This window comes from Neofelis nebulosa, chromosome 14, assembly GCF_028018385.1.
Source record: "Neofelis nebulosa isolate mNeoNeb1 chromosome 14, mNeoNeb1.pri, whole genome shotgun sequence".
In the NCBI taxonomy this organism is placed as follows: domain Eukaryota; kingdom Metazoa; phylum Chordata; class Mammalia; order Carnivora; family Felidae; genus Neofelis; species Neofelis nebulosa.
The window spans coordinates 39,881,565-39,907,598 of NC_080795.1; the positions used below are offsets into that span (position 1 = coordinate 39,881,565).

General features: G+C 33.3%; 1 protein-coding gene across 6 annotated transcripts in view; it reads right to left on the reverse strand.

Moving 5' to 3' along the window:
* TRIQK (triple QxxK/R motif containing) overlaps positions 1–26,034 on the reverse strand; it is an 86,942-nt gene that overhangs the window by 54,934 nt on the left and 5,974 nt on the right. For 3 of the 6 annotated variants that reach the window (XM_058698550.1, XM_058698547.1, XM_058698549.1), the window contains 2 exons: positions 19,144–19,303; positions 17,513–17,688 (listed from right to left, as the gene is read on the reverse strand). The exons of 1 other annotated variant lie outside the window; for it this stretch is intronic. In XM_058698550.1, the coding sequence (XP_058554533.1) occupies positions 17,513–17,563 (51 nt within the window). In that variant the 5' untranslated portion in view covers positions 17,564–17,688; positions 19,144–19,303. The remainder of the gene's footprint in view (positions 1–17,512; positions 17,689–19,143; positions 19,304–26,034) is intronic. 2 more of the 6 variants (XM_058698552.1, XM_058698551.1) reach the window with 1 other exon arrangement.

Genomic DNA, 26,034 nt, shown 5'->3' on the forward strand with positions numbered 1-26,034 from the left:
TTTTTTTTAATATTTAGCCCAAATGTTTAAACACATTTGACTGGGAACTTCCAAATAATATATCTGTGCTCAGCATGGATGAAATGTTCTGATACACTGTAAATCTATCAAAATCACAAAAACCAAGTTTGGCTTATTCAAAGCTAAAGTTATAATGTTTCTTAGTTTATATGTATTTTACATTGAAGCAAACATGAACCAAGTTCTCCAACTATGGTAGTTTTAGGACCACATAGTAACAATTTTGGGAAGTCTACTGAAAAGCTTTTTGAGTCTCTACCTGTGCCTTGTCAGTTTCTTAGAGAGGACTTGAATATGTAATGTTTCCAATGTTACTTGACCCACTTTTCAAATTTTGCATGTTATTTTGTAAAGCCTCCATTTCATGTTAAGTTTGGTGGAATACAGGGATTATTGGAAAGCTGATTTAGAAGGATTATAAGGAAAGTGAATAAGCATCTGGTTAATGAATAAAAGATGTGAAGAACTGGCTAAAACATATACTTATCAGCTCCCCAGCTTCATATATGAAAGGAATATTCTGCCAACAGAGACCTAGAACAGGATGACTATATAATTTTACCATCCAAGCCAGAACATTTTGAAAGTGAAAGGGAACTCTTTGTCACCAGACAAGTATAAACCAGGACTGTCCTGGGCCAACTTTTGCCCCAGTATACTCTTGTCCCAACTATAAAGTACACAGGTACAATTCACAAGACACTGAACCTCGACTAGTTTTGTCATTCATAAGGTGTTGCAATAGAAGGAAGGAATGGCAAATCATCTTATGGAATACTTACATTTCACGAAACAAATTATTATTTTAGACAATACTTGCAGATAGGGCAATACCACAATATCAGATTGTGCTCTGGGACAAACTGTCCTTATTTATGAAGTCTCTCTGCTACATGTAGAACTACTGAATACTTGGTCTTGAAACTAAGCTGTTGGTTTCCAAGCTAGTGCTGTCCAATTCTCCCTTTCCTCTCTTAATTTCTTCTTGACCATCTTCATATGCACCCTTCCCCAGTCTGTCTCACGTGCTCTCCTTGGGTACCTCAATCCTGTGAATATATGGATCAGGGACCTATTTCCTTAGCTCTGGATTCTTCAATCACACGTACAGCATCATTCTAACTGGACATGACCAATCTGAACTTCTCTTTTCTCCCAATGACTGCCTTGTTTTACCCAGGTCCTGTCCCCATTTATTTTCTGGCAAAACTTACAAGAATATCACAGAAGTGATACTGTTTTCCTCTCATTATATGTTTTCCTCAACTGGTGGTGTTAACTTTCATCACTTGATTAAGGCAATAATCCACTGACTTCTCCAATGTGAATTTAGTTTTTTCCTCTTTGTAAATAGTGTTTGGTTAGGGGGGTACTTTGAACTGTATAAATATCCTGTTCTTCCTCAAATTTTCAACTACTAGTTTAGCATTTATTGATGTTTTGTGCTGAATTACTTATACAGTTGTCAAATGATAATTTTCTAATTTCATCATTCCTTATACTTTAACTAGTATTCTATGGTATAAAAAAGTGGTTTTTTTTCTCATTTATTTATTCATTTTTGTGTTTATAGCAGTATAGACTCATATTACTGCTTTATTCAATTGGTTAAAATTCATTTCTATCATATGTTTATTTTGATGCTCAAATTGTCCTGGATTTGGCCAGTGGAAGATCCTTTAAGTGACTTATATCTTTTTGACATATTGCCATTATTTTTTAAACACTTGCTATTTTCTGGCACAATAAAATATTCAAGGTTCATCTTATACTTTCGCTGATCCTGCCCTGGAATCTGCCATTTCTGCCATGAGCTCAGTTACCTTTCAGTGAGGAATAGTTCTTAGAAATCAAGATCAGGGGACAGGATATGTTCACTGCTAAGGGGGTGATGCTGTTTCCAAGCTTGTTGGTGCACGGAGCTAGGGAACATATGTATTGGCATGAAGTCAGTGCTTCCAATTTCTAATCAAGTGCCACACAATTCACTATAGTTTCGCCCTTTCCACATTTATGTTTGTAACTTTCTCCTCCAATACTGACAAACCTCTCAGCATTATCATCCATGAAATTTGTCACATTTAATTTTTTGTATAATATTCAGTAATAAAAAGTTAATGCCTAAGATTTTTTAACTTGTAGATCATCTAAGAAACAATGGACAAAAGCCCGTTTGAACTAAATCTACCAAGTGACTAACCTGTGCTGATGTAGACCAATTGAGGGTAACACTAATATCGATTAAATAACCCACAGATGCCGATCACATGATTTTGTGCCTTACAGACATGTGCTTCCACTCTGTGGCATGAAAAATGAGACTGCTCTTAAAACTAGACCTATCCCTAAAGGCAGCCATGGGGTCTACTTCTCGTAAGTATATGTCTGCATACAGGAGGAGAAACTGGTGGAATAAAATCAAAGTACTTTGAAGATAAGGGGTAAATGGAATTCTAAACAGACAACTAAAACCAAATGTTTTCAATGTTTTGAAAAGCTACATGCTATGTATACATAAGTACTCATACATAAAAAAGAAATAGATCGCATATATCGAATTGCTAACATTCAAGGTCTATATTATGCAATTACATGTATATATATTGATTCATCATTTAATCTAAGATTTGAAAATTATGGATTTTCATTTTTTTTGTTTACTAAACTTTTTATTTTAATTCCAGTACAATTAACATACAGGGTTATATCAGTTTAGGTATACAACACAGTGATTCAACAATTCTATACATTACTCAGTGCTTATCATTATAAGTGTACTCTTTAATCCCCATCACCTATTTCACCCATGCCCTCACCCACCTCCCCTGTGATAACCATCCGTTTGTTCTCTATAATTAAGAGTCTGATTCTTGGGTTCTCTCTCTTTTTTTTTTTTTTTTTCGTTTGCTCACTTGTTTTATTTCTTAAATTCCACATATGAGTGAAAACATAGGTTGTTTATTTCTCTGACTGACTTATTTCACTTACCACTATACTATGTAGTTGCATCCATGTTGTTGAAAATGCAAGATTTCATTCTTTTTTATGGCTGAATAATATTGCATAGTATATACATGTATATATGTATATGTATATATATACTACATGTTCTTTATCCATTCATCAGTTGATAGACACTTGGACTGTTCCATAATTTGGCTACTATAAATAATGCTACAATAAAATAGGGGTGCATGTCTCCTTTTGAATTATTGTTTTTGTATTTTTTGGGTAAATGCCCAGTTGTAGTGTGATTACTGGATCATAGGATAAGTTCTATTTTTAACTTTTTGAGAAACCTCTACACTGTTTTCCAGAGTGGCTATATCAGTTTGCAGTCTCACCAACAGTGCAAGAAGGTTCCTATTTCTCCACATCCTTGTCAACACTTGTCTCTATGTTTTTTATTTTAGTCATTTTGGCAGTTATAAAATGATATCTCATTGTAGTTTTGATCTGCATTTCCCTGATGATGAGGGATTTGAGCATCTTTTCATGTGTCTGTTGGCCATCTGGATATCTTCTTTGGAGAAATATCTATTCATGTCTTCTGCCCACTTTTTCATTGGCTGATGTGTTTTGGGGGTGATGATTGGTATCAGTTCTTTATGTATTTTGATACTAACCCTTTATCAGGTAATATCATTTGCAAATATCTTCTCCCATTGAATAGGCTGCCTTTTAGTTTTGTGTCAATTACCATTATGGCAATGATCACTTATGCTAATTATTAGTCACTTTAGTGTGTATAATATATTTCAAGTAACCAGGTTTTCAAATTCAACAAAAACATCATGTGACAAGTCACTTAAGTCCATCTAGATAGAGCAAAACATATGATTTAACTTATAGGTGGAATCTAAAAAAACAAAACAAATGAACCAAAAACCAGAAAAAAAAGAAACAGATACAGAGAACAAACTGTTGCTTGCAAACAAAAAGGGAGTGGGGGCATGGGCAAAATAGGTGAAGAAGATAAGAGATACAAACTTCTAATTATAAAATAATTAACTCATGGGGAGAAAAAGTACAGCATAGGGAATATAGTCAGTAGCATTATAGTAACAATATATGGTGACAAATAGCACCAATTTATGGTGAGTACTACATGTTGTACAGAATTGCCAAATCACTACATTGTACAAGTAGAACGAATATAACATTGTGTGTCAAATATATTTCAGTAATAAAAAGGTTTTTAAAACTTCCAAAATAACCTCGATTTGTCCTTATCTCTCTCTCTCTCTCTCTCTCTCTCTCTCTGGCTAACCACTTTAGGAAAAGTGAACTGAAAAATAAAATTCTAGTTTGGTACATGGATAGTTTCCAAGAAACACTCAATGTTAATATACCAGACCGGAACATATAAAACTTTAATTGAGCCAAGTCTTTTCAATAAAAGATTGAATGATGAATGATTTTGACAAAGCCATGCTGTCTCCCTTCTTAATGTGGCTCCTACATTTCCTTGAAATTTAAAAAGGTAGTTTACTTGATCATATGTATCAGGTTATAATTATTTTCATGCGTAGGAACAAATGCCAGAAACAAACAAATTAAAGAGGCCAGGTAATAATATTACATACACTTTAAAGATATCTTTTAGAACCAAGGAAAGATATGTTCACTGAGGTAAACTTAATTTGAATATATAAGAGGAAATAGACATCTCAAGGCAACCATCAGAATGCTCTTTATGGTTATTCTGTTTCTAATAGCTTCATAATTCTGTATGACTTATCTAAAAATAGCTTTATTAGTAAATAAGTCAAAAATATAAAAATAACTACTATACATCCAATTTCATAGAAGTTGCATTAAGTGCATTCATTATATTGAAGTCCCATGTGATTATATCATTACCATTTTACTAATATAAGGATTTCTCAGATTGGTAGTTTTCAAACATATTGTGTTATTAAAACTTATATTTATAAACAATGATGCAAATTACTCATTTTTAAAACCACCAAACTATACTACCCAAGAAATATGATAAAAAGTATTGAGTTTAAAAATTGAGAAAATAATGTGTAAAAACGTTAATAGGGAGAAGCGCTGAGTTATTTACTAGCATAATTGTATTATGTAGAAACAAGTAAATAAATAAAAATAGAGAAAAGTACAAAAATACAAAAGTATATTTTTTATGTTTCTCTAATAATGGATTGATAAAGGAAAAAATATCCCAGCTATGAACCAAAACACAAATGAGAAAACCATAAATTCTATTTTGTACCAGATTCTATTTCCCATCACCTATTCCCTAATTCCTATTCTATCAAATGTATAATGTCTTTTATAAGGCATTTCACTTAAGAAGATGTCAAAGTATTGCTTGATAGCTGACATTTTTAAATGTTTCACATTGTTTCACCAAAAAAAAAAAAAAAAAAGAAATAATTAGAGAAAAGCTATCAAGTGAAAATATGGAAAATACAGATTTGAAATAGTTAAAAAGCAATAAAAGACTTTACATTCTATCATCGTTATGAATTACTGAGATTGAAACACTTCAACCTAGAAATTATCAGGTTTCTGTGTACATGAGCATTCATTTTGTGAGAACTGAACATCCAACATTCTTGTGTTATGTGCATATTGCTTTATGTATTATACATCAATGAATAGTTACAAAAAATGCAACTACCATAAAACTTAGAAGAAATTAAAATAGACAAAAGACTGAAAAAAAACTAAAAAGAAAACACTAGAAAAAAAGGAGTAAAGCCCCTCAATTACAAGGGAGGATAAACTAAGAGCAATAAACAATGAAATAGGAAACAAAGACAAAAAAGAGATGAAATGATCAACATAGACAAAAGCTGATCTTTTGAAAAATAACATGTAGCAAACTCTTGTCGGTAGCAAACTCTTGTCCTTACAGAACAAGAGAAAAGATACACAAGTATAAGAAATGTATAAGGGAACCTGGCTACACATTCAGCAGCTATTACTATTACATAACAAGAGGATTCTGTAAAAAACTTCTTGTCAATAAATTTAAAAATTAAGATAAAACATTTCTTAGAAAACAGTTTTTCTAACACCGGTTCAAGAGGCATAAAATTGAACAGCACAAAAGTCATTTGACGGAGTCAATTAGTAATTAAAATCTATCCTTAAAAATAAAAACAAAACAAACAAGACTGGATAGTTTTACAGGTAAGTTCTATCACCCATTCAAGAGACAGATAATCCATATAAATAAGCTACATCAGATACATAAAGTGATAAGCTATTTTGAAAAACAAAAAGGTACAACACTTCTCAACTCATTTAATGAAGCTAATAAACCCTTATAATGACAAGAAGGCAAGGACATTATGAGAATGAGAAATCATAGGCCAAACTCACTTAAAAAGAGAGAGATAAAAATCCCAAATATAGTATTAGAAACCAAATCCAGTATGCATAATCATAATAAAATTTACCACAATAAAGCTTGGCTAATAACAAAAATGGAACAATAGTTTAATATTAGATAATGCATTAATAATATTCTCCATGTTAACTGATTTAAGGTGAAATAAATTGGAAGTCCTCAACAGATACAGGAAAAAAAAAAAAAACGTATTCATTACTCATTGATTCTTAAAGAGTGAGAGAAAGAAGAAAAGAAAGCAGGGAGGGAGGAAAGAAAGGAGAAAGAGAGGAAAGAAGGAAATATCAACAGAAAAGAACTTTCTTACTCTGTTGATGGGTAGCAAACAGGTAAAGAAAAGATTGCCCTTAATAGTGAAAATCATGAACAAGACAAAGATAATCACTATACTCAGAAATCCAGATGATATAATGATATAAGGGGAGTCAGGACATGGGAACTGGAGAGGAAAAAAAAAAAGTTATTATTCACAAATAATGTGACTGGGGAAGGGCAGGGAAAAACTATAGGCAAATTATTAGAATCTGTACAAGATTCTTTATAAGAGCTCAGCAAAGTTACAATTTATAAAGTCCATATACAAAAATCATACTTATTATAGCAATCAAACATTTTTAAATATCTATAAATACTATGAATACCTCTAAAACATATGCAAGACCACTTATGGAACTTTTTTTAAGAGAACAGATTATTACAATTAAATAAGAGCAGTAATTAATGAGTATTTTGCTGAGTGCAATGGCAGGATCTAGTAAAATTTAAGATATGTATATACCAGAACCATCAATTCCACTGCTTAGTTATATGAATCAGAGAAACAATGCTATATGTGCACGAAAAAACTAACAAGACTTACTCACTGCCAACATTTTTAATAACAGCAAAAAGAAATTTTTTTAAAGAATCCAAAGCCCTGTAAATATACCACAATTTATTCATCAATGAAATATAATACAGTTAAAATATGTGGGCAGTGATACACGTGTTAACACATTTATGTAACATTTTAAAATATACAAATAAATAGCTGATACCATTTAGGGGAAATATATATACATAATAAAAATGTTACATATATATATTTCATGTTTCTTAATAATAAACATCAAAACATCAAATTCTTTGGTTATCTGGTGGAAACAAGGAAGATGGATACACCTGAGATCTCTTGCACAGAGATATTTAATTGGATCTGTTAACAGCATATAGTTGGGTCTTGTTTTTTCACCCAGCCTGAAAACATTTGTTTTAAGTGGAGTGTTAAGATCATTTTGTTTAATGGAATTATGTTTGTGTTTATATCCACTATTATGTAATTTATTTTCTATTTGTCCCATCTGTTCTTTTCCTTGCTCTTCTTTACCTGCTTCTTTGGGATTAATTGAACATATTTTAGTATTCTACTCTATCTTCACTTTTAATCTGTAGTTATTCTTCTTTGTTTTGCAGTTCTGGTGGTAACTCTTGCATTTTTTATGTACATAAACTGCTTATCACTGTCTAGCTTCAAATAATCTTCTACTACATTACATATTGCATACAACAGTAAGTTTCCATTCCCCTTCCCCAGTCCTTTGGGCTATTATTGTCATGCATTACATCTACATGTATAATAAATAAGTCAGAGCCAATATACTGGCCTTAAGCAATCAAGTATATTTTTAAAATTTTTAAAAATGAGAAAAATGTTTTTCATATTTACCAACATATTTACTATTTCCAGTTCTCTTTATTCATTGTATAAATTGATTATTTCATTTTCCTTTTTCCTGAAGAACTTACTTTAACATTTCTTGTAGTGCAAATTTGTGGCAATGAATTGTCTCAGCTGTTTTGTTTTATTTTGTTTTTTGATAAAGAAGTATTTGTTTTGTCTTTCATGCTTGAAGAATATTTTTGCTGGGTATAGAATTCTATTTTCTTTCAATACTTAACAGATGCCACTCCTTAGTCTTCTGGTTGGAACAATATTGAAGAACACTCTTCAAATTTATTTTTTTTTTCTTTACTTCATATGCATCCCCTGCTTTGACTATTTTAGATTTCTTTTATCACTGTTTTCAGCAATTTAATTTTGATGGGCTTTGCTGTCTGTTTTATCCTGGTTAGGGTTCTTTGGACAGTTCAACTAGCCTACCTAGGTTCTATCCTACCCTGATCTTGCAAACAATTACAACAAAATAAATAATAACAAAATCTTTTTCTAAGAAGACCATGTAAGCATTAATCTGAATTCTGCTATAATTGTGTGAAATTTAGACAATTAGCTTTTGTCTACACTAGTAAAGAATACCAATCTGGTTCAATACTCATATTTGAAAAGCAACACATCCACAAGATCAATGCTTCTCAGTATAACTCTAGAACTCAATTAACAGAAGTATGCAAAGGACTGATATTTATTGCTCCTCATGTTAATTATGCTTGAATTATTTCCCCATCCATAAAACAATCTAAATTTTGAAGAGGTTCTAAGAACCAAGACCATCACATTACTTAAAAATTAAACTTCACAAACATTTAATGAGTTCAAACTGTGGCCTAGGTGCATTTACATATGATAAAGAATTTTTAAAGCAGTTGGCCAGACGCAATCACTATAAATTTACCTCTGTTAGACCCAATTTATGCACTTGCCCAGATTCACTGACTACGATAGCCTCAATCACTTGTCCAGTGGACAACACCAACCATTACCTTCAGCTCACTTTGGCTTCCTCTAGGTGTGAAGGTGAAAGCACAACTTCCACTACCACATCCACAGTCACAGGAATACCTACCGACTCCAACACCCACAGGAAGCCTGGCTCCTCGCCAATTCCAAGATTACAATGAAGCCTGAGAGCACACAGTGTGAGAGTTTCCCCAACAACAATCTTAAAAGTACAAGGACAGTAGCATACTGCCAAAGGTGAGCTTTGACCAATGAGAAACAAAAGATCGGAAGAGGCTGGCAGAGAAATTTCTTTCTCTTCCTCAGTTCAGCTACAGTTTGCCTTTGAGCAGCATGGGGGTTAGGTGTGCCAAACCATCACAGAGTCAAAAATCCATGGATAGCCTTTAATTCCTCCAAAACTTAACTACTAATAGTCCACTGTGGACTGGAAGCTTTGCCAATAACACAGTCAATTAACACATATTTTGCATGTTATATGTATTATATATTATATTTTTACAATAAAGTAAGCTAGAGAAAATACTATACTGTATTTATTGAAAGAAATCCACATATTTTAAATGCAAAGTTTAAATCTACATTGTTCAAGGGTCAACTGTAATTGGTTCTGTACAGCATGTCTGGAGATTAACCACTTGAATAAACAAAAGTCTACGTTTTCTTATGCGGCTGTGGCCAGCTTAAGTAACCACCTTGCATTTGTCTTTCTTATCTATTGTTTTTCTTTTTTTTTTTTTTTAACATTTTTCACTTACTCACGTCCCCCTAGTATTGCACCCAAGTTTAACCTGTACCTCAAACTCTGTTGTCTGATGAACCTATATGAAAATTCATTACTAAATTTCTGTCACATCAATTCCTAAATATATTACAGCTTTTTGCAATTAACTGGGATACTCCATGTTTTCTCAAAACAGTTTTGAATGTACAATGGAGACGCAGAGTAACTCTGCCTAGAAATTCATAAGCTGCTTTTTAAAAATATAAATCTCAGTGTGTGGGTTCTTTATGTCTATCCTGTTCTAAGCCCAGATAAGAAACATCTATGAAAATAGTGGCAGAGACATAGGAAGTGGTATGTCAAATGTAAATACAAAAATGTTAAGTGGATACAGCAAGAAAGACCTGATATTAGCTGCAAAAATAATGAAGTGACCTTGGAGCACTTAGTAAATCAAAGTCTGTGCATGGGTGGAATCTGTGAGCATGATGAAATATAACTCTTATGATTATGTTACATTAAATGACAAAAGAGGTTTCACCGATTTAATTAATATCTGTATCAGTTGACTTTAAAATAGGGATATTATCAAAGTGGGACTCGTCTAATAATATGACCACTTTAAATCTTGGTTTAGAGGTCAAAGTCAAAGAAGTCAAAGAGATTCAAGTTAAACGGGATTTGATGCCTGAGAAATTCTCCACCGCTGGATGAAGCCACCTGGCAAGAAATATGAGTCGCCTGAAGGAGGTCAGTCAACTAAGGAGGAAATGAGGACTTCAGTCCTACAACCACAAGAAACTAAATTCGGCCAAAAACCTATATAAGTTTAGAAGCGGATTCTTTCACAAAGCCTTGAACATCTGGTTGGCATTTGGTTTCAAGTTTGCAATACCCTGAGCAGAGAACCCTGTCAGGCTGCACTGGACTTCTGATCTACAAAATAGGGACCTAATAAATGGTTGTTGCTTTAAACCATGAAGTTTATGGTAATTTTTAACGCAGCAATATAAAACTAATTAATATATAGGGGCACCTGGATGGCTCAGTCAGTTAAGTGTCCGACTTCAGTTCACGTCATGATCTTGCTGTTCGTGGGTTCGAGCCCCGCCTCTGGCTCTGTGCTGACAGCTCAGAGCCTGAAACCTGCTTCAGATTCTGTGTCTCCCTCTCTCTCTCTGCCCCTCCCCCACTCATGCTCTCTCTCTCTCTCTCTCTCTCTCTCTGTCTCTCAAAATAAACATTAAAAAAAATTAAAGCTAATTAATACATACCTGGAAACAGGTCATCTAATATCTAGATTATTTAATCAGTTAAACATAGCTATGCAGGTTACTACTAGTAATTATTTTTAAAGACAAAAGAATGGTAAATTTTGTTATATTCTCTCCTAAACTATACTCTTATTAGTAAGTTAAAATGTCGCAATATTAACATATATTTTAATGGTTTCTATATTAGAATCAGTTGTTATTCTACTATGGCATTAGTACTCTACAAGTGGTATCTTTCCCACTGGCCAATTTTCAACAGTGTTGATAAAATCCTTCTTCAGGTAAGTTAACATTTACCTCTGAATCAAGTACTCTAGAAGGATATTTCCAAAAGAGACACATTATTGTCAGCAGTTTGCTATTTGCCCCATGAACAAACAGAATAACATTCACTGATGTTCATAACCAAAGGCCACAAAGCAAATACATAAATGTTTTCTGAATTAAAAAATGCAATTATTTTAATATAGTTTCTAAATATATCTCATTTCATTCTTTTATACATTATTACTTCTATAATTATATGATTAAATATACCTTCTCCTTCAGCCATGTCTTATAATAAAGGAGTTTATTTTATTTCTGCCCCAGCTCTTTGTATCCGAAGTCACATGTCATTCAGATATATAAGGTACTGATTGAAAAAAAATCTTTTCATCTTTATTCTTTTCAAATAATTTGGAAAACACGTACTTTGGATCTTCTGGTTAAAAAGAAGTAGAAAATGAATATAGGCAACCCCAGTCACATGGTCCTTAAATGCTCATTCATATAGGTATACATTGGGACCATGCAGCAATACAAAGAAAACATAGTGACATATGTGATGTTTATTGGTATAGTTTCATAGTTTCTATGGAATCACTTGCTTTGTTCAAGGTGAGAACACAAGCAATAGAATGCTAGCAGCTTTCACTGTGTTTCATGTCAATTTGTTTCTTAATTTTGCGAGTTGTATTTAAATTTTTACGAAGGCCACCTTAGGAACACTCATGCAAGGAAAGAATGGCATGTGTGCAATGAACTGTCATACTAGCATGAAAAGCATTCCTTATGAAAAAATAGAAAGGATGCACCAACAAAGAATTCCCATATCCTTCACTTAACACTTTTAACTGTATAAAGAATAAAGGAAGAATAAAAGATATGTAATAAACTGAATTCATAAAATCAATTACAGGTACTCATGTTCTATGCAATTAAAAAGGGAGAGTGATGATTTTGTGAACTGAAGATTGAAGTTTAAAGGGCTTACTCAGGAATCAGAAACTCTCTGAAAATAAATTGGTTGCTACTAGTAATGGTTTATTTCAAAGATTTAAGCAATATGTTGGTCTTCATGATGTTAAAATAGTTTAACTGTAAATGCTATAGAGGCAATGAAAATTTTTAAATAAAAGTTTTAGTTTCAATTATTAAAAAGAAAAAATATATAAGTCTGACATAATCATAATTTGCAAAAAATTTCATATTCAAGAAGATAAATAGTGGGTCTTGCTTTAATTTGACAAGGAAGTTGTGTAAGTTATCTCTCCATAAATCAATCACATTTATTCACAATAAATCAATATATTTACAACAAAAAGACTCTGAAAAACTGTATATGTGTGGGTGCATATGCTGAACAAACATGTGCAAAGATTTTATGTGTGTACAAGCATAGATATCCATTTAGTGTTATCATGTGCCCAAAGAGATAGCTCCATGTATTAAGTTTAGAGTATAAAATAAAATTAATTATTAAATTGGTTTTAAAAACTTCCTAAAATACGTCCAGGGAAATGTCCAGCAGCATTTATATTTAAAAATGGAAGCAAAAACTAGAAAAGATAAAAGAAAAAATATATCTGCTGGCAAATAACATAACTATTTAAAAAAAACACACACCTTAATTTCCCAATGAAAAAGATGTCCTGGGCAGAAAGAAAATGACTAAAATAGCAAAACGGAAAATTAGACAATGGTTTGTTCAATAACATACACTAACTTAATAAAAATCTACTCTACTTCCTAGAATACTTTGATGATATGAAAATGATGAGTAAATTATTTTTCAAGTGTGATGCATCTAGGAAATAGATCAGTGAAACAAAAAGAGTAATATCATCACAGCATACAAACAGAAAATTCACATATAGAAGGAAAAAATCACAGTTTACATTGCATTCATGTTTAAAATCAAACATCACTTTTTCACATTCTGAAGATTCCCCCCACCCCCAAATATGGAAAGAAAAACAAGCCAGGGCTTTAATATAATATTTTTTCCAACCTGGAACAGCTGCAAAAAACAAATCTTGCTGGAGATAAGCTTGGTTATAAATATCAACATTCCCTTTAAATAAGGGAGTCCAGTTTTCATACCATCTGCCTCTTTCTAAAAGGGAAAAAATATGAAAATCATAAACTAGGACATTCTCTTTCAAATAAGGCATTTAAAAATGAATGTAGTAAAAAGGCTACGGACAGCTCTGAGCCCCTGCCTTCAAACTTGCCCTGTTTAGCTCAGATCAGAAGATAGGATTTCATGAACATAAACAACTTTTAGTCTATGAATAAAATGCCTAAATCAATTAATAAAGAAAAAAAATGTTCCCAAACTTTTTCATATTATTGGCTATAATCACAATTTCTGATGAGGCCATATCTCTCCTTAATGCATTACATTCCTTACTGTTCATTTTTAAACTACATTTGCTACTTTTGTTACCTCTACTTTTTCCAAAACCTTTTGACAGCCTGTTCCAAAGACTTTCATGTTATCTCTTCCAACACAAAAATCTAGTTACTAACAGAACTGGACTCTTCTTTTAATACAGATTCTATCCTCTGCAAAATCTTTCCAATGCTTCTCTCAACGAGTTTGGATTTTATCTTAAAACCTTTTTTTTCTTCTTTTGCCCTTAATTATTTTTCATTCTTTGTTAACGACCTTGTGATTGAACATTTTAATTTTTTACTGTACCACATCATTACTACTTCAATAATGAAGTCCATAAACCGTATCCATTATTTAACTCCTTAAAGCATTCATAAGAAAGAATTAATGAAAGATGGCCTACCGAATAGAGCGGTTCAGAGTGGTCTACTAGAGACGTGTATGTACATAAAGGAATATCCTGTATAGCCACGCTAAGATCGCTGGAGAGAAAGGAGAAGAAACCCAAGACCGAGAGAAATGGCATCCTCTCTTTTAACAATATATGTAAATGTTTAGTCAATTCCTAGAATTACAGTGGTAAGGATTCTGAAAAGCTACTGTAACAAAGGCACCTAGGGAGCCCTGGCATAATTCATTCTCCTTCTCATATTTATTCTCTGCCTTCCTCTTTTTCTCATACACACATAAAGGCACACTGATATAGCTGAACAAAAAGAGCAAAATTGAATCTTCAATCATGAGCATTTGCAGTTATTTTAAGGTGCTAAGACTGCACTTAAATGTGTCCTTCATTGGAAAAAATGTCTTAAGTCTTTTTTTTTTTTTTTTAATTCACTTTCATTCCATTTTAACCATGGACCACCCAGGTCTGTAATTATGCAAAACAAAGTTCTTTTACAAATGACAAATGACATTTAATTGCTTTCTTGGAATGATGCATCCTCAGTGTGCAAGGAGGGAGGAGGGAAAGATATGTCTTCAAAGTAATGGTCAATAACATTTAATCTCAAATTAATTATTTAAAATAAACAATCATTTTAAATAATCAATATTTCATCCTTTCCATGATTTGACCTAGACACTACAAAATGATACAAACTATCAGGTTATCAGTATTTGCAACAGAAAAGTTATCTTACCTTAGATCTATCAACTACTTAAAAATATTAAAAAAGACTTTTTCATATTAAATCTACCCTACTGTTTATTTTCTGAATTCCCTCCACTAGAACATAGTACCACAAGAGCAGGGATATTTGTTTTTATAACTAAAAACCTGTAACGATTAGAAGAATGTGGTACACAGCAGGCACTCAACACATGTTTTTGAGTAAATATTTTTCAAAACACTATTACATTAGCTTAAATCATCCACACTTTATTGTTAGTTACTGTAAACACATAAAAATGCTCTGAGTTTTAAAATATTACTATGCAATCTCTATCTCTTATAGGAATATGAGTGTTAACTTTTCTCTACCTTAACTCATTTCCCTCTGGTTCAATCATTTTTTAGTTGTTTACCAAGCTAAACTCATTTACGATTTTTAAAGTGGACACAGTAAGAATACCTATCCCACATGGCTGTTGTAAGCAGTAAATTAAAGAGCTAAATATATAAAGTACTTAACATGGTGCTTCTCACATAGTAAGTGTTCATGAAATGTTAGTATCATTATGTCATGCTGGTTTAATCAGTTACTTGCTGTTGAGGTACCTCACAGTCCAAATGGTTTTTATAAACAAAAAACAACCCGAACTTGATGACCTCACATTCATTTAAAAAGTCAGTGAGCTCCCTTATAGTTAAGGTTCTCAGAGTACAAGAATGGTCTAAGAGTATACTATGCCTGTACTAATTTAATTACATAGAAACTGTACACTTTGTGCCATTACTTGGTCTCCTAACCATCTTTTATTATCAGCTAAGTGGCTCCAACAAAAGTATCTTTGGACAACTTTTAAGATGCCAAATTACATATGCTGTCTTTTTGTCAGAAAATATTGGAAATTTTGGATTAAGAGAGTACCAATTTCATGCTTACGGTATATGCACATAATGAGTACTCAAAAATACTTTCTACAATGGAAGAATTCTAAACAAACAAACAAACAAACAAACAAACAAACAAAAGCTTAAACACTAGTCCTCAGTTTTAAAATTGGTAACTATCTTTAATCTTTGTCAAAAGTTCTAAATTACCCTTCAGTCTAAGAAAAGAATCTTTTCAGGTCAACTTTTCCATCACTTCTTTGTTATTCTCTCCTCAGGAGTTGTACTAAATGTTTACATTTTTCTCCACAACATGCATTGAGCAGCTCAGTATGTTCCTGAGAGCAGTAGTTTGATATTAGATGAAACTAGCTCTGCCATCAAGGTCTCAAAACTTTCATTTGCAATAATAAATGTAACATCCCAAACATTTTAACCATGGGTTTAATACACAATGGCAAACAAGAAACATGATTTTAGAATATCCTTTAAATTATAGTACATTCCAAACAACGTCTTCTGAAAACTTCTTTAAAAAATATCACAAATATTCTAATACTTTCTCTACTTCTTTTCAAAAATTAAAATTCACTGTCACATTATAGTACTTTATTTGAAAATCTAGCATAAAAGAATGATCCCATAAAAGCACTGGATAACTACCTCATTAGTTTTAGAAATTTTTATTCCCTCTGTTATGAAGTGATTGGGTCCGTATTATCATGTTAACCAAAATTTGGGGGCTAGAGCTAGATTATATCTCATGAGTCCCTTTAATGGAAGCAGCATATATAAATGCCTTTTAAAGTGTACATTTTTGAATTATTACTGATCTCTAAACAATTTAAAGAAAAAGAAACTGGAAAATTCCCAAAGCAATTTTTACAGTAAAATATATAATCTAATTTGTTATAAGTACATAACACTTCCAGCAACTTCTCTCCCCCAAGTCAATGGTATGTCCCATCTGACTCAGTAGCCATTACAACCTGCAGGGCTCTCCTGAAGTCTTCTATCCCCCTTCATTTTATTCGACGCATATGAGCTTATGTCCCAAGTCACAAAGAAAATACAGACCACTAGGTAAGAATCACTCACTTGCAAGCTTGCCCTAGCTCACTCAAACACCAACATACACATTGATGCACACACCAAACACACATAAATCCACACACACGTGCTAAGGTAAAAACACTGTCAGGTCATCACCTCTACTATAGCCTCAGTGTAAGAAGTGTGTTGTACCAAGGCTCCCCCGGTGCCCTGAAGTCCATCCCCATGTATATACTTTTCCTGCCTTTTTACCTTTTGTTCCCCTCTTTTACCATTTCTTCCATCATTGCCTTCATCAAGCATCTCACCAGTATTACTGCATTAGTATCATTACTGGTCTTGTTGTCTCTGGTCTTGCTTCCCTCAAACTATCTCCCACACTGCTTCTAGCATAATCTTTCATAAATTAAGTTTAATCAAGAAAATCCCCTAAAGTATATTATATCATTCAGTGTTTCCCAGTGTCCTTTAGGATGGAGTTCTAGTTCCATAGTTTGGTATACTCTAACCCCTGTTCTCCTTCCAAACTCTTTACCTGTCTTTATCCAATACCAACACTTCGAATTGCATACAGTTCCTTGAAATTGTCACACTACATAACAGCTTACTGCCTTTGCCCATGCTCTTCCTTTGTCTGAAAATGCTTTCAGATACTTCTTTACCTGGACATCTTATACTCCTTTAAAACAGTAGAAAGGTATAGCAGTCATTAATTCTACTCACATATCTTCCAAATCTCCTTTCCCTCTGGGTAGAGACAATATTGCACTTCATAGTCCCCCTTTTGAAATTTGTTATGACCAATGTGTCACTGCATAATTAGTCACTCTCTTCCCATTGCTGCATCTGGGTCATGGAAGTACATGAGCTTTCCTACCAACACGTTTTGGATGTGTAGTCTGTGTGAGAAAGAAACATTTGTTGAGTTAAGACACTGTGAACGCTTGTTTGTTCCTACAGCATAACCCAGGCTATCCTGGCTGATACAAAAGGTTACCTTTTCCAGCAAGCCTTCCATGAGCCCAACACAGTCTGATTCAAATGCTGTTTCTCCAAATGCAGACAGTATCGTATTCATACTCTTACCATAACACAACACTGTAGTGAGATGGCTGCTGTAACCATCTATATCCCTTCCAACAGTACTTCTGAGGGCAGGAACTGTGTATTTCATCTCTGTTTTGTCACCAATTAGCATAGTGCTTCGCTCATGGTAAGTGCTTAAAAAATGTTTGCTGAACTAACCGCTCTTTCATTAATTTCACTCATCGAGGACCAAGGACTACTCTAGTTGCTACAGATAGAGCAAACCCAGAGAAAACAAAAACACCTGCCCTCGTAGGAACTAATATTCTTGCGAAGGACAATGACAATAAGCAAGACAAATAAGTATAAAATATATAGTTCATTAGATAGTGATAAATACTAAGTAGAAAATATAGAGCAGGGATATTTAGATGGTGACCAGGTAAGATCTCATTTAGAAGACGATCTTTTAATAAAGACCCAAAGGAAAGTGAATAAGTTGGCTATGAAGATATCTAGGGAAGAGCAATTCAGTAGAGAGAACAGTATAAACCCTGAGATGGGAACATGCCTGGTATGTTCAAAAAACAACAAAGGAGCCAGTATGGCTGAGCAAGTGAGTCATTAGAGATGAGATTAGAGCAGTAACAAGGAACCATCTCTTGTAGAGACATATAGGCCAGTTTAAGAGCTTTAGCTTTTATCTTGAGTGAAATAGAGAGTCATTGAAAAGTTCTGAGCAGAGGATGAGGTGGAAGAGGACAGCAGAAGATAAGGTCGGAGATATAATGGGGACCCACATTCTTTGATTCTATAACATATTTCCTCTTCCCACAAAACAGGCAAAAAGAGGATATACCAATTAATCAAGAAAGATTAAAATCGACACTGAACGACATCTTATGATGATCTTAATCTGTTCATTACTTACTATGCAGGGACACTGATTATGATCCCTACATGATTACCAAAATATAGTAATGTACCAAAGTATCACAGAGTACCAAACATCAAGAGATATCAAATATTTAATGTAGAAACAAATCCTAATACATAATTAATGATAACAAATGATTCAAAAAATATTTCAGATACAGATTTATAGTTCTATGGATCTTGCTTTATTTACTTGGATTTGCCCAAATACCACAAAATAAATATAAGTAAAAACATTCCCCTATTGTAATACTGCCTTCCATAAGAAAGACTACCTTCCAAACTCAAGTTCATTGCCAGAAGCAAACAAACCAAAACAAGGAAAACAAGTGAAAGAAAACAAACCACAAGTCAAAACACCTTTTGCCAAATGTTAGATCAAATAAACACACCTTGTGTTGTGTCCTTGATGCTGCTAAGTCTGAACTCTGGAGAGCTGCCAAGGGGTAAGATGTTTCCAAAGGCAAGATCTTTACTGAAGAAGCCGTGCTTGCATTCCTGGCAAATTCAATTCCAGATACCAATAACAGTGTTCTTGGTTGCTTTTTCTTACTGGAATTCAAAGTAGAGTATATGGAAATATTAAACAGATGATCTCCAGTGCCCTAATGCCCACAAAATAAAAACACTGTGGTAGCATTTTCCAAGAAGTGTTTCTTGGTTTGCTAAGTCTGTTATAGATTCAATTGAATTAAGCTTCTCTGGTCAAATATACTCAGAAAAAGGTTCCATACTATGCCTCTTTTTCACAAGGCATACCTTCAAAAAAAAAAAAAAAAAAAAAAAGGTCCTGAGAAGTTGTGTAATAGGAAAATCTTTTAAAACTTACTTGACCCAGTGTGTCTCAAATATATTTAAAGACCCCCTTTCCACTGTAATAAATAGTAACATTATTTCTACAGACCACACTTTAAGAATGGTTCATTCATTGTATGATGATTATCTGAAAAGTAGTGAGAGATGTGTTCACTATATTTTAGAGGTGAATATGTGTGCAAAGAGACCAATTTTAATTTGTTCTCTGTTATTGCAGTTTGTACAGAGTTGACCTATAAAAATAATTTTTAAAAAACATAAAAATAATTTAATAAAACCATAAATATTAGATGTTACTTTCTAAACTAAATGCCCATTAAAAAGCAACAAAGAAAACAAATAACATGATTTATTCATTTTTGTTCAACAGATATTTACTGAATATCTGTTATGTGCCAGGCACTGAACTCATCTCTAGTTTTATGTCACAATTGCTCTTATATATATAAGAGTATCAAGTTTAAATGGTTCCAAACCACTCTCTCATAACAATAAAACCAACTCAAAATTTAACCCCAAGTATTTGAGAACACAAGTTTCACTAATTCTAATCATATCATTAAAAATAGCTTTCAATGTTTAGGCTGTTTTAAATAGTGATAATAATCCAGGTCAACATGAAAATATGAAAGCACATTATTTTTTATTTTTATTTTTATTTAAAAAAATGTTAATGTTATTTTTGAGACAGAAAGACAGAGAGACAGAGCATGAGCGGGGGAGGGACAGAGAAAGAGGGGAAACAGAATCTGAATCAGGATCCAGACTCTGAGTTGTCAGCAGAAAGCCTGACGCAGGGCTCCAACCCACAAACTGTGAGATCATGACCTGAGCCAAAGTTGGACACTTCACCAACTGAGCCACCCAGGCACCCCTGAAAACACAGTGTTTAAAAAAAAATGGTATTGGGGCGCCTGGGTGGCGCAGTCAGTTAAGCGTCTGACTTCAGCCAGGTCACGATCTCGCGGTCCGTGAGTTCGAGCCCCGCGTCAGGCTCTGGGCTGATGGCTCGGAGCCTGGAGCCTGTTTCCGATTCTGTGTCTCCCTCTCTCTCTGCCCCTCCCCCGTTCATGCTCTGTCTCTCTCTGTCCCAAAAATAAAAATAAAAAATAAAAAAATAAAAAAAAATTAAAAAAAATGGTACTGCAAAAGAATAAAACTGAAGTTCTGCTTCATACTATACACAAAAATTAACTCAAATGAATCACAGACCTAGATGCAAATACTGAAATAATAAAATAGAAGAAAAATAATAATATAAGAAATAATAGAAGAAAAAAATAAAATAGAAGAAAACAGAGGAGTAAAACTTCATGACCATGGGTTGGGCAATAGTTTCTTAGATACAACACCAAACATACAAGCAACAACAACAAAAAACAGGTACATCGGACTTCATCAGAATAAATAAAATCTTTTGTGTTCCAAAGTACATAATCAAGAAAGTGAAAAGACAACCAACAGAATGGGAGAAAATATTTGCAAATCATATATCTGACATGGGTCTTATATCCAGACTAATGAAGAACTCTTACGACTCAACAGTAAAAATGCAAATAATCCAATTTAAAAAAGGGCAAAGGATTTAAATAGAGATTTCTTCAGAATAGAAACAAATTGCCAATAAGCACATGAAAAGATGCTAAATTTCATTAGTCACTAGAGAAATTCAAATAAAAAGAGATACAATGAGATACCACTTCACTAGACAGATATTAAGAAGTATTGGTGAGGATATGAACTAGACCTTCACATATTGCTGGTGGGAAAGTAAAACGGTCTTGGAAAACAGTTAGGCAGTTCCTCAAAAAATCTTAGAGTAACCATACGATACAGCAATCCCACTCCTACGTATTTACCCAAGGGAAATGAAAACACACGTCATGTCCATATAAAAACTTATACACGAATGTTCATAGCAGCAATATTCTTATAGTCAAAAAGTGGAAACAATCCATGATGAATAGATAAATAAAACGTGGTATAACCATACAATGGAATATTATTCTACCATAAAAAAGAATGAAATATTACTACGTGTTACCCCATGGTAACTCCATGGTTAGCCCACGGTGAACCTTGAAAACATTATGCTAAGTGAAAGAAGCCAGTCACAAAAGTCCAATTAATACATTATTCCTATTGTTCTCCTTATAGTAAGTTTCCAGAATGAGAAAATCTATAGAGACAGAAGACAAATTAACAGTTATATAGGGCGGCTGAAAGTGAGAGCAAAAGAGATGGGGCATGACTGATAACAGGTACAGGGTTTCTTTTTGAGGTTATTTAAACATTTTAAAATTAGATAGTGGTGATGGTTGCACAACTCTGTGAATATCCAAAAAACTACTGACTTGTACACTTAAAAAATAAATTTAATGGTTCTGAATTATATCTCAATAAAGTTGTTGCTAAAATGAAAAACTATGATAATATATATAGTTCTTATCTAAAATTTTTGGGCCAAAAAATAAAAAGTAAAATTAAAATAAAATAAAATAAAATAAAATAAAATAAAATAAAAAATACAATAAAATGTTTGGGCCAGTTGTGCCTTGGAGGTTTTCAGATTATAGAAAAGTAATATATCCCATTTACCATAATTACATAACACTCCTGGAGGAAAGTAGGGGCAGCACATTAATATTTCATAGTAAAATCTTATCAATATTAACACTGACTGGAAAAATAAAGATGACATAAATAGTCCCATGTCATTTTAAGTATGGTTTTGCCTCAATTCAATTTATGAAAACTTGGAAAAAAATTTATTTTGCAGAACTTTTGGATTTTGAAAATTTGAATAATGGGTATTGGACACTTATTAATGATGATGACAAATATTAGCAACAATAATGATATCAGCAGTTTCCATTTACTGTGCTCTGCACGTCACATGTATTATCAGAAATTCTCGTAACATTTATGTGGGACAAGTACAATTAACCCCCAATGAGAAAACTGAGTTTCCTAATGATTAAGTGAGTTTTCCAAGCATACACAGTTAACAAAGAAAAGGGCACAGATTTGAATGCAATCTATCCGATCACAGAGTACACTCACTTTCCTCTATAAGGAAGAGTATATCCAGATCATCCATCTGAGATATAGATTTCAAATCTATAAAATGGAGAAAAGAACTGTTCTATGTATCACAGAGATTACTGCAAGGATGAAATGAGATTGCTTTTATGAAAATAATGTGTTAAATATAAGGATCTATATAAATGTGGGACAATATTACCTAGAAAACTATTTTTTATTACATATCAAAATCAATGTTTAAAATGAGATATGGTTTTAATGAAATTCTTTAGAGGCATTCAAAACAAATACGCTTATTTTATTAGAAGAAATGCTAAGCATTAAACATTGCTTTTTAAATATCTAAGAAAAGAAAATCCCAATATGTTCAAGGGATCCATAACTAAACATCTATCATCTCAAGTTTTAATAAAGTTTTTATAAGCCATATATAACACTGGTGCAGTGTGCTGACATAATACATTATATTTGGTCTTAAAGTAGTTCTGTGTAGACAGGAGAAGCCAGACAGATCATTTTTTTTTCCATTATAGGCAACTTCTTAATCTTTTGAAAATTTAAAATTATTTCAGTTTATTTAGCAACCTGCTCACAAAAGTTTCCATACCACATAAGTTCCTAGGATAATTAGTGGATTGCCTATGTATCCTTCCTCAAGGAAAATTCTGTTATAAATAGGACATATGTGGGTATAGCCCAATGCAACTTTTGTTCCATGACCATATATTCATAGCATTAGAAAAATTTAGGGAGTGCTGTATTTGAAAAGTTTAAGAACTATCATTGTAAAATACTGATCTGATCATGTTGGCTCTACAGCACAAAAATCTAAAATGGATCCTCACTGCCTATAAGATAAAAAATTGCTTTGTGTGGCACATGACAGCCTTCTCGGCCTGGACCACAGTTTTTATTGCCTCAACTCCAGCTACTTTTCTCCAAATTGTGTCCCAGCCACTGAATTTCTTTCATTTCCCAACTATGTGATCCTATTGACAGCTTAGTAGCTTTACAAATATTGTTCTCTTTGCCTTGTTACCTTAGCCCCAGCCTTATCTACGTTAAATTCACAGGTATCCTTCCAAACCTTGTTTCAAAGCCACTTCCTCTATCTAATTCATCTGTACCTGCCAAACAAATCTTTGCTGATTAACTGATTGATACATACCTCACTTGTTAAATACAGTACATGCTTATCTCTATAAACACATAGATTTTTGGCATACAATAATAAAATGCTACTATTTCTAACAGTACTGCAATATTTAACTGAATGTCTTTGGAAATGAAATTCTAAAATCTTTACGTGAATATGTTTCATTTAAGGCACAGAGGTGAAAAAGAGAAATTTTGGATGATTAAATGTAAAAAATAATAGACTTGTTTTTAACGCCAGTCCATAGAAGACCAAAGAAATGCTGGGGTAAGCAGAACATTGAAGGGCAATTGCTGAGTAAATCTGGGTGCCTTGAAATAAAAAGAAAATTCCAATTTTTTAAGTTTACGGTTTACATCAGGAGTTGCCAAATTTTCCTATAAAGGACCAAATTGTAAATTTTTAGGCTTTGAAGGTTGAGAAGCAAAATCAAACTATAACTGTCATAGCAATTCCTAGTGCTCTGAGCAGTGCAAAGCAGCACAGCCACACATCTGCCTATCTGTTGCAATTACTCCACACTGCTGTTTTAGTGCCACATACAATATGTAAACAGACGTGTAGATGTGTTCCGGTAAAACTTTATTTATTAACAAAATTTGAATTTCGTGTTTACATTACAAAACATTATTGCTTTGTTTTGTTTTCCCCCCAACCATTTAAAAATGTAAAAACTATTCTTGGGGGCGCCTGGGTGGCTCAGTCGGTTAAACGTCCGACTTCGGCTCAGGTCACGATCTCACGGTCCGTGAGTTCGAGCCCCGCGACGGGCTCTGGGCTGATGGCTCAGAGCCTGGAGCCTGCTTCCGATTCTGTGTCTCCCTCTCTCTCTGCCCCTCCCCCGTTTATGCTCTGTCTCTCTCTGTCTCAAAAATAAATAAAACGTTAAAAAAAAAATTTTTTTTTAAATAAATAAATAAATAAAATAAAAACTATTCTTGGTTCATGGGTCATAGAAAAACAAGCACTGAGCCAGATTTGGGAAACCCATGGATCCTAGTTTGCTGAAGAATGCTTTAGGTATATTTTAGAGTCTATCCATCCTCTTAAATTACCAGGTTTCATCTCTGGCATATATAAATCATAAAATCACAAAATGCTATTTACATCTAGATTGTTGTTGCTGAATTAATTTTTATGTTATACGTCTTTTCATGCAAGCAATTTTTTACATTCATAGTCAATTTTTTTTTTTTAATTTTTTTCAACATTTTTTATTTTATTTTTGGGACAGAGAGAGACAGAGCATGAACGGGGGAGGGGCAGAGAGAGAGGGAGACACAGAATCGGAAACAGGCTCCAGGCTCCGAGCCATCAGCCCAGAGCCTGACGCGGGGCTCGAACTCACGGACCGTGAGATCGTGACCTGGCTGAAGTCGGACGCTTAACCGACTGCGCCACCCAGGCGCCCCTCATAGTCAATTTTTAACTAGATTTGACATAATTATTTAGAGCCACATCAATATTCTAGAACTCTAGGATATACTGTCAGCTTTTTTTTTAATATGCCATGGCTTTTACATTTATATCACCTTCTAATAAATTGTTGTAGGTCTTAGGTTTTCTCCCCCCACAAAAAAGCAAACAGGGTAGAGTTTAAGGTCCCTTATAACCTTAGGAGTGGTTTTCTGTGCCATTACACAAGAAATACAAACTGCATGGATATTAAAAAAAAGAAAACAGAAAACCCTCTTAAGAATGTTGCTCTGTTGTCTTCTGCTATTTAATGCTATAGGAAAGGAGTCTGAGACCAGCCTAACTTTTGTTTCCTGACGGTAATATGCTATTTTTCTCTCTTTCTAGATATATGAAGCATTTTTTCTGTATCATTATACTAATTTAAAAAATTTTTGATATTGTGTCTCTTTGAGTTGTCACACCTTATGTAACTCCTTTCTGCACTCATGACTTTTTCAGCTCAAAAAAGTTTTGATTCCTGTTACCTCTTTGCTTATCACTTTTTTTTTTTTTCAAATACTGTCTTCTCTTCATTAGGAACAATTGTCAATATTATAATCTCTTCTTCAAAAACCCTAAAGTTTCATAGAGTGGATCTCATTCTTTTTCTTCCACATATCAACTTTCTTTTCAAGAATTCAATATTTACGTTAGGAGGACTTTCAAGTCTATTTTTCATACTGATTAAATTTTCTGCAGTAATATCAATTCTGTTCTTTACTGCCTCAAATATAGATTTTTTAATATGTCATTGTGGTAGGCAGAATAATGCGTCCCTCAAAGATGCCCAGGTCTTGATTCCCTAACC